This window comes from Pempheris klunzingeri, chromosome 2 (assembly GCF_042242105.1).
Source record: "Pempheris klunzingeri isolate RE-2024b chromosome 2, fPemKlu1.hap1, whole genome shotgun sequence".
NCBI lineage: Eukaryota > Metazoa > Chordata > Actinopteri > Acropomatiformes > Pempheridae > Pempheris > Pempheris klunzingeri.
The window spans coordinates 31,087,414-31,096,489 of record NC_092013.1 but is presented as its reverse complement, the minus strand read 5'-3'; the positions used below and the strand labels follow the sequence as shown (position 1 = coordinate 31,096,489).

Here is a 9,076-nt window from a genome sequence, read left to right as displayed (position 1 = left end):
AGCCTAATGTGGTGTCACATGTATTGTGAGTTACTTCACAAGTTTGTATACAACTTTTTATTATTCATTATTCATTATTTGCTTAAAAACGGGAGGTTTGAAATTGGCTTATAATTATTAATGAGGTGTGATTACAGCACGCTAGAGAGAGGCAGGGAGAGAGGCGGTCTGCAGGGAGCTGTCTGTGTGATTTATGACACAGTGAGAGGCCGGTTTGGTGAGGATGATGGGGAGCTGAAGGACGTCCACATGCTGGCACATTTATCAGAAGAGAGCGTCTCGCTGCTCCTCTGAGGATACTTTAAAGCAGACCACAGTCCATCTGTGGCTGTTTGAAGCAGCAGCCTCACCTGTGAGCATATATACAGGTGAGGAAGGACACACACACACACACACACACACAGGTCTCATCTATTTATTTGTCATTTGGCAACAGGACAGTGATGATGATAATCTGGTCTTCATCTTCACACAAATAGTTCCTCATCTGGAAACATCATGGGCCATCAGCTCAGACTGTATCTGAGCACTGAGTCCCTGTCCCCTGTCCTGCAGTCTGTCAGGAGCAGGAGGTCGATCCTGGATCAGGTCTCTGTGTACTGACGTGGGTCAGGTCTCTGTTTAGACGTGGATCAGGTCTGTGTACTGACGTGGGTCGGGTCTCTGTTTAGACGTGGATCAGGTCTGTGTACTGACGTGGGTCGGGTCTCTGTTTAGACGTGGATCAGGTCTCTGTGTACTGACGTGGGTCAGGTCTCTGTTTAGACGTGGTTCAGGTCTGTGTACTGACGTGGGTCAGGTCTCTGTTTAGACGTGGATCAGGTCTGTGTACTGACGTGGGTCAGGTCTCTGTTTAGACGTGGGTCAGGTCTGTGTACTGACGTGGGTCGGGTCTCTGTGTACGGACGTGGGTCAGGTCTCTGTACTGACATGGATCAGGTCTGTGTACTGACGTGGATCAGGTCTCTGTACTGACATGGATCAGGTCTGTGTACTGACGTGGGTCGGGTCTCTGTGTACGGACTTGGGTCAGGTCTCTGTGTACTGACGTGGATCAGGTCTGTGTACTGACGTGGATCAGGTCTCTGTGTACTGACGTGGATCAGGTCTCTATGTACTGACGTGGATCAAGGTCTGTGTACTGACGTGGATCAGGTCTCTATGTACTGACGTGGATCAAGGTCTGTGTACTGACGTGGATCAGGTCTCTGTGTACTGACGTGGATCAAGGTCTGTGTACTGACGTGGTTCAGGTCTGTGTACTGACGTGGATCGGGTCTCTGTACTGACGTGGATCAGGTCTGTGTACTGACGTGGGTCGGGTCTCTGTGTACGGACGTGGGTCAGGTCTCTGTGTACTGACGTGGGTCAGGTCTGTGTACTGACGTGGATCAGGTCTGTGTACTGACGTGGATCAGGTCTCTGTGTACTGACGTGGGTCAGGTCTCTGTGTACTGACGTGGGTCAGGTCTCTGTGTACTGACGTGGATCAGGTCTGTGTACTGACGTGGATCGGGTCTCTGTACTGACATGGATCAGGTCTGTGTACTGACGTGGGTCGGGTCTCTGTGTACGGACGTGGGTCAGGTCTCTGTGTACTGACGTGGATCAGGTCTCTGTGTACTGACGTGGGTCAGGTCTCTGTGTACTGACGTGGATCAGGTCTCTGTGTACTGACGTGGGTCAGGTCTCTGTGTACTGACGTGGGTCAGGTCTCTGTGTACTGACGTGGATGAGGTCTCTGTGTACTGACGTGGATCAGGTCTGTGTACTGACGTGGATCAGGTCTCTGTGTACTGACGTGGGTCAGGTCTCTGTGTACTGACGTGGATCAGGTCTCTGTGTACTGACGTGGATCAGGTCTCTGTGTACTGACGTGGATCAGGTCTCTGTGTACTGACGTGGATCAGGGAGAGATCTCCCTGAACAGGGGGTGTGAGTGTCCACATGGGGGCGCTTGGTGCAGAGACCAGCGGTCCTTCAGGGAGTCTCCCTGCAGTCCGACAGGCTCCGGAGGCTGATGTACAGGGAGCTGTCCGCTGTGGCCTCCTCCTGGATGGACCCCTTGAGGCCAGGCCGCCCCGCACACATGAGGGCCAGCAGCCTGGGGGGGCGCTTCCCGCTGAACAGCAGGTAGATGCAGGGGTTGGCACAGCTGTTGAGGCTGGCCAGCAGCATGAGGATGGAGAAGACTGCAGCTGGAAACAAGCAGAAACACGCTTGGCTTTAGGTCAGAGGCTCCACACGGGCACCGTCTCTGCTCTGTCCCCGGCTACGCCCTGAGTGGGGGGTTTAAAGGTGGCCCCCTGCCCTCCGCAGCATCAGTATTATGAGGGAACATGTGGGCAGGAGCCTCCGGGGACCCCACACATCAGTATGGGACGACCAGTCAGTGGACACTTTCAGCAGATCCACTCACTGAAAATATCTTTTACACTCTTATGCTCATGTTTCCAAAGTCTAGTGTGAAAACGTACTCGGCAGGATTATTATTATTATCATCATATAATTGAACTCAGCAAGAAGAGGACAGCTACACAACCCCTGAACATCCTGGGAGAGGACATCGCCACTGTGGAGGAGTACAAGTACCTGGGTGTCCACACTGACAACGGACTGAACTGGAGGACCAACACTGACGCTGTGTCCAAGAAGAGGATGAGCCGCCTCTACTTCCTGAGGAAGCTCAGATCCTTCAACATGTGCAGCAGGATGCTGGAGATCTTCTACCAGTCTGTTGTAGCCAGCGCCCTGTACTGGGGGGCAGTGGTCTGTTGGGGGAGCAGCATCACAGCCGGCGACACCAACACACTGAACAAACTGATTAAGAAGGCCGGCTCTGTGATTGGCCGCAAACTGGACACTTTCCAAGTGGTGGTGGAAAGGAGGACCACGAACAAACTGTTGTCCATCCTGGACAATCCTGACCACCCACTTCACCCACTACTGGACAGACAGCGGAGCAGCTTCTCAAACAGGCTGGTTCAGCTCTGCTGTCACAAGGACCGATACAGGAAAACTTTTCTGCCAACTGCCAGAACACTGTTCAACAACTCAGCTCTGGCTGGCAGAGAGCTCTCAGCACCCTCTGCCTTTTAACAGGAACATGTTACTGCTGGACTACAGTCTTTATTTAACTTGCACTTTGGTTTTACTCTGCATATTACACTTGGTACTGTTTATAGTGTGTATTACACTTGGTACTGTTTATAGTGGGTATTACACTTGGTACTGTTTATAGTGTGTATTACACTTGGTACTGTTTATAGTGGGTATTACACTTGGTACTGTTTATAGTGTGTATTACACTTGGTACTGTTTATAGTGGGTATTACACTTGGTACTGTTTATAGTGTGTATTACACTTGGTACTGTTTATAGTGGGTATTACACTTGGTACTGTTTATAGTGGGTATTACACTTGGTACCGTTTATAGTGGGTATTACACTTGGTACTGTTTATAGTGGGTATTACACTTGGTACCGTTTATAGTGGGTATTACACTTGGTACCGTTTATAGTGTGTATTACACTTGGTACCGTTTATAGTGGGTATTACACTTGGTACCGTTTATAGTGGGTATTACACTTGGTACCGTTTATAGTGGATATTACACTTGGTACTGTTTATAGTGGATATTACACTTGGTACCGTTTACAGTGGGTATTACACTTGGTACTGTTTATAGTGGATATTACACACATGCACATATTACATAGTATTTATTACCTTTACTTACATTTTGTACATTTTTATTTTGCTTGGTTTGTACTCATGGTGGTGGTCACTTTAACTTTCTATGCTATTGTACCACCAGAATTTCCCCCGGGGATCAATAAAGTATTTCTATCTATCTATCTACGAATCAGTTCTGATGCCTTCCTGTCCGTTTTACAGGTGGGGGTGTGCGTGTGCCGCCCCCCCGGTGTCTTACTGTGAGTGGGCGCCTCCTGGTCCCACACCGACCACAGCTGCACGGTGAAGAAGGGCGTCCAGCAGACGATGTAGGCGAGCACGATGACCACGGTCATCTTCACCGTCTTCACGCGGGCCTTGGACACCCCCACTACGCTGCTGGCCCTGGAGGAGGGCGGCCTGCTGGGCGTCGCTCCCGCCTGCTGCGTCTTCATGTGCAGGTTGAAGTGCACGGTGCGGCAGATGCGCACCTGGCACGCGATCACCGTGACGACGGGCAGCACGAAGATGACCAAGGTGGTCCAGGTCACGTAGGCTCGCGGCCCCCACGGCGCGATGAACTGCGCCCAGCAGTCGTACACCCCGGGGGCGACCTCGACCCGAGAGAAGATGAAGACCTGCGGCAGGCTGCCGATGAGGGAGACGCTCCAGGCGGCGCACACCGGGCCGTTCCAGCGCGCCCTGCGCCGCTGGAAGGTCACCATGGGCTTACAGACGGCCTGGTAGCGGTCCACCGTCATCACCACCACCATGTAGGTGGAGGCGAACATCCCGACCACCTGCAGGTACTTCACCGCCCGACACAGGAGGTCCGGCCCGAAGAACCTGTCCGTGATGTCCCACAGCAGCTGCGGACACACCTGGAAGAAGGTGACCACCAGGTCGGCGACGCACAGGTGCAACACGAACACGCGCATCCTGGAGAGCTGCTTCCTGCGCCTCCACAGCACCAGCAGCAGCCCGGAGTTCAGGGCCCCCGCCGTGATGAAGATGATGGACAGAAGAGCGATTTCCACATGAGCCAGGCGCTGGTCGCGCGGCTCGTCCGCAGACAGCGCGCTGCCCGCACTCACGTTACTGGTGTTCAGGCGGGGCCACGCCATCAGCTCACCGTCACACCCCCGGTCCGGGTCCGGGTCCGGATCCGGCGGCCTGAAGCGTTTCTGTCACGCAGGGTACACCCCGGGGGGAGGTCAGAGCTTCTACATCGAGTCCAGGCAGAGTGAGGGGCTGAGAGGGAGAGCACTCAGCTTTATATCTCCTCATCTGTGCGGGGGAGGAGGAGCAGCAGCGCCAACCCCACCCCCACCGCCCCCACCGCTGTACAGGAACATTTCTTTCTCTCAGAGCCTTCAGACCCGCAGCAGGCAGGGAGTCCAGTTAGAGACTGAGGCTGACCCAGGACAAAGCGCCCTGTGCCGACTACCAACGGCAGAAACCCGTCACACCACCACCCACACGTCAGACACAACCACAGAGCCTGCATTCACATCAACTGCTTTTTATTTCTGCTGCTGCCTCCGTCGCTCCACCTGAGCTCCACAGGGCGCTCAGCGTGTGTGTGTGTGAGCTCCTCAGTCGTGACATGGATACACAGCTGAACTAAAGTGGTCCTGAGGACATTTACAGTCACTTCCTGTTGTGTCCATCACGCTCTGTCCCAGCGTCCCGGCTCAGACTCTCAGACACACGGGGGCACGCCTCACTTCACGTGACTGAGGAGTTCGTCTCTGTCCATCTCATAACCACTTCTCTTCCAGACGTCACGGAGCCGCTGTAGCGTGGCTCCGATCTCCTTCCCCGACGTGAGGCCCATCCTCCTCAGGTCGTGTCCGCTGACGGGGAAGCGGGGGACGGTCCAGCGGGAGAGCTGGGCCAGCAGCTTGTCCTCGCCCTGATACTTCAGCAGCTCACACACTTTGCTCTGAGAATCCAGCTCCCGACTCTGCAGAGACACAGCAAGAGAATCAAGAGCCTGAGACCTGCCAGCTGGCTCAGAGCAACAGTAGACATGTGTGAGTGTGTGTGTGTGTGTGTGAGTGTGTGAGTGTGTGACTGTGTGTGTGTGTGACTGTGTGTGAGTGACTGTGTGTGAGTGACTGTGTGAGTGTGAGTGTGTGACTGTGTGTGAGTGACTGTGTGTGTGTGTGTGACTGTGTGTGTGTGAGTGACTGTGTGAGTGTGAGTGTGTGACTGTGTGTGAGTGACTGTGTGTGTGTGTGTGTGACTGTGTGTGAGTGACTGTGTGTGAGTGACTGTGTGTGAGTGACTGTGTGAGTGTGAGTGTGTGAGTGTGTGTGAGTGACTGTGTGTGTGTGTGTGACTGTGTGTGAGTGACTGTGTGTGTGTGTGTGACTGTGAGTGTGTGACTGTGTGACTGTGTATGAGTGTGTGTGACTGTGTGTGAGTGTATGTGTGTGTGTGTGTGTGACTGTGTGACTGTGTATGAGTGTGTGTGACTGTGTGTGAGTGTGACTGTGTGTGTGTGTGAGTGTGTGTGTGTGTGTGTGTGTGTGTGTGTGACTGTGTGTGTGAGTGTGTGTGTGACTGTGTGTGTGAGTGTGTGTGCGTGTGTGTGTGAGTGTGTGTGAGTATGTGTGAGTGTGTATGTGTGAGTGTGTGTGTGTGTGTGTGTGTGTGTGTGTGTGTATGTGTGAGTGTGTGAGTGTGTGAGTGTATGAGTGTATGAGTGTATGAGTGTGTGAGTGTGTGTGTGTGTATGTGTATGTGTATGTGTGAGTGTGTGTGTGTGTGTGTCACTGATGGTCTCTAAGGAACGAGTGGAGACTCACGTCAGTGATGAAGTCGGTGAAGGGTCTGAGGCTGTCCTCCTCGTCCCGGCTCTTGCGGAGCTCCCGTCTGTGTTTGACCAGGAACAGAGCCAGAGTCTTCTCCTCCTTGGACACCTTCAGACGGACGTCCATCTTGTCCACGTCCTCCGGGCAGCGCAGCAGAGCGGCCAGGACCGTCATGGGTTTGGGAGACAGGTCCTTACAGTTCTGCCACACTCGCTTCATCTCCTCAACACTGCCATCTGGAGGCAGACCTGGGGAGCAGCAGGGGGGAGGACGGGGGAGGAGAAGCAGAGCTGACTGAGTATTATTACCACTGTAATCACTCTATGCTGATGGTGACAGTCTGACAGTGTGTAGGTGTGGCTGCTGTGCGGGGTGCCGACAGCCTTTCCAGATGGAAACTAACGGCAGTCAGCGTTTCCGGTGGACACAGCTGAAGCTGAATGTGCCGCCATGTTTTTAATTCTTATTAAAGCTTCCTCTCACCCAGGTACTGGGCCAGGTCCAGACTGTACATCAGCTCCAGCAGATGAGCAGCGTGGTTACCCACCACCATCTTCTTCAGCTCCACCCAAATCCTCTCCCCCGATATGGCCGCCAGCCCACGGCCATTGTCCTTGATGGCGGCCAGCGTGTCAGGCTCGTGGTCGTCAAGCTCCAGAGCCACTCGGCCGTAGAACCTGTGGAGAGACCACACGGCTGAGCTCAACGCGCCTATGTCAAACACAGGCGGTGATTCTGTCTTCTCTTAACACACTCACCTGAAGTAGCGCAGTATCCTCAGGTAGTCCTCCTGGATCCTCTGCTCAGCACTGCCCACAAACCGTACTTTATGGTTCTGCAGGTCTTCGTATCCTCTGAAGTAGTCGTACAAGGTGCCGTCGAGTCCTGTGAAGGACGACATGTGATGACCCAGCTGCGACTCCTCAGAGTCCACCTGATCCAGTAGAGGACAAAGACTCTCCTACCTAGAAACATGGAGTTGATGGTGAGGTCTCTGCGCTCTGCGTCCTTCTGCCAGTCTGTGGTGAACTCCACCTCCGCATGGCGTCCATCAGTCTGGACATCCACTCGCAGCGTGGTCACCTCAAAGTTCTCATTGTGTAGCTGTGAAACAACAGAGAGGTCACTGCATAGCTGTATAGCTAGCTGTGCAGCAGTAAGCAGATGTCTGTCTGTCTGTCTGTCTGTCTGGACAGACGGCCCGGCTCTTACTCTGGCTGTGATGGTGCCGTGCCTCTCTCCTTTATTGTTGATCATCCTGATCCCGGCGCTCTGGAACATCAGCTTCATCTCCTCTGGAGTGGCCGTGGTGGCAAAGTCCACATCTTCAGGCCTTTTCCCAGAGAGGAGGTCCCGCACTGCGCCGCCAGCTATCCTCAGCTCATACTGGTGCTTCTCAAACACCTCTGGAGAGAGACAGACAGACAGACAGACAGACAGAGGAGGAGCTGCTGCAGGTGTTAAGGAGACACACAACATCCTGTCTCAGGACCAACAGTGCGTCTGCTGCAGTCACACCTGGAAACACTCTGAATGCCTGTCAGCAACCAATACTAATATATAATCAGTTAAAACATTTCACTTATACTCTGAGTGCGGTTGGCCAACGAGCCTGATTTGATTGAATCATGGGAAATGCAGGATCCAGCACTTTGACTCCTGCTGAGGACCTCTGCTGCTTGTGTCGACTGTCTGGGTCTAATGTCTCTGCCCCAGTACTCCCACTGTACGTCAGTCCAACAGTACAGAGCTGCAGGAGTCCTTTCAGTCCCTCCACCATGAAGCGTCGTGTCTTCATCAAGGACCCTCTCCTCAGATCAAGGAGGACAACCAGCCTCCAGGACTTCACCTGAGGGCTCACAGGTGTCCAGAGCCTGGCCCACACTGATGTTTGTATTTACATGTTCCGAATGTCAGATACTGTTGAATGTCTTTGACATTAACACAGAACACTTTAAAACACCTGGACCCACACAGTTAGACAGAGTGAACATGTCAGGGCTCAGTGGTCTGACCTGGTCTAACCTGACGGCTCTGAGACCGGTCCTCTCTCCTCTCCCCAGCCCCGGGTGGTCCTTACCTGCCAGTCCGTTCAGTCCATCGTTGAACAGAGACTGGAACTCACTGGTCTTCAGCCTCATGGTGAACAGACTCCTCCAGCAGAAACCTGCTCCGCTTATCACACGAGGGCCCAGGGTCCTGCTCCACATCTGTACACACAACACAGGCCCGTCGTCACGTGCCCCCGTGCTTCTGTCTGTCTCTGTTAGCTTTCCTCCAGCTAGCTGTTAGCTTTCCTCCAGCTAGCTGTTAGCTAGCTGTTAGCTGGAGTCAAGCTAGCGAACTTCAACTGTCCGCGCGGACACGTCACACTGTTCACACGCTGTCCGCACGTGAGTAACATGGCCGTGTCGCAGGTAAGCACAGTGAAGGTGACAGACAGAACTCACCTGCAGCACAAACACGTCTCTTTATGGCAGCAGGTGTCTCTTCATGGTCGCTCCGCTGTCATGGAGCTTTACAGGAAGTGACGGAGCTGCTGACCAATAGGGTGAGGGCTCGTCGGCCGGAGGAGGCGGGG

At 53.6% G+C, this 9,076-nt stretch overlaps 2 protein-coding genes across 2 annotated transcripts; both read right to left on the bottom strand.

Annotated features, from left to right (window-relative positions):
• Positions 1–399: 399 nt before the first annotated feature.
• Positions 400–5,078, bottom strand: avpr2b.1 (arginine vasopressin receptor 2b, tandem duplicate, 1). The gene is made up of 2 exons (XM_070845176.1): positions 3,936–5,078; positions 400–2,198 (listed from the first exon to the last, which is right to left on the bottom strand). Exons 1-2 carry the CDS (start codon positions 4,798–4,800, stop codon positions 1,981–1,983), a joined length of 1,083 nt encoding a protein of 360 aa, XP_070701277.1. The 5' UTR covers positions 4,801–5,078; the 3' UTR covers positions 400–1,980.
• A 104-nt stretch (positions 5,079–5,182) lies between these two features.
• trnt1 (tRNA nucleotidyl transferase, CCA-adding, 1) lies at positions 5,183–9,076 on the bottom strand. Its single transcript, XM_070845164.1, has 8 exons — positions 8,946–9,076; positions 8,576–8,705; positions 7,708–7,901; positions 7,461–7,599; positions 7,254–7,380; positions 6,979–7,172; positions 6,490–6,743; positions 5,183–5,642 (listed from the first exon to the last, which is right to left on the bottom strand). The coding sequence occupies exons 2-8, from the start codon at positions 8,703–8,705 to the stop codon at positions 5,400–5,402; spliced, it is 1,281 nt and encodes a 426-aa protein (XP_070701265.1). The 5' UTR covers positions 8,946–9,076; the 3' UTR covers positions 5,183–5,399.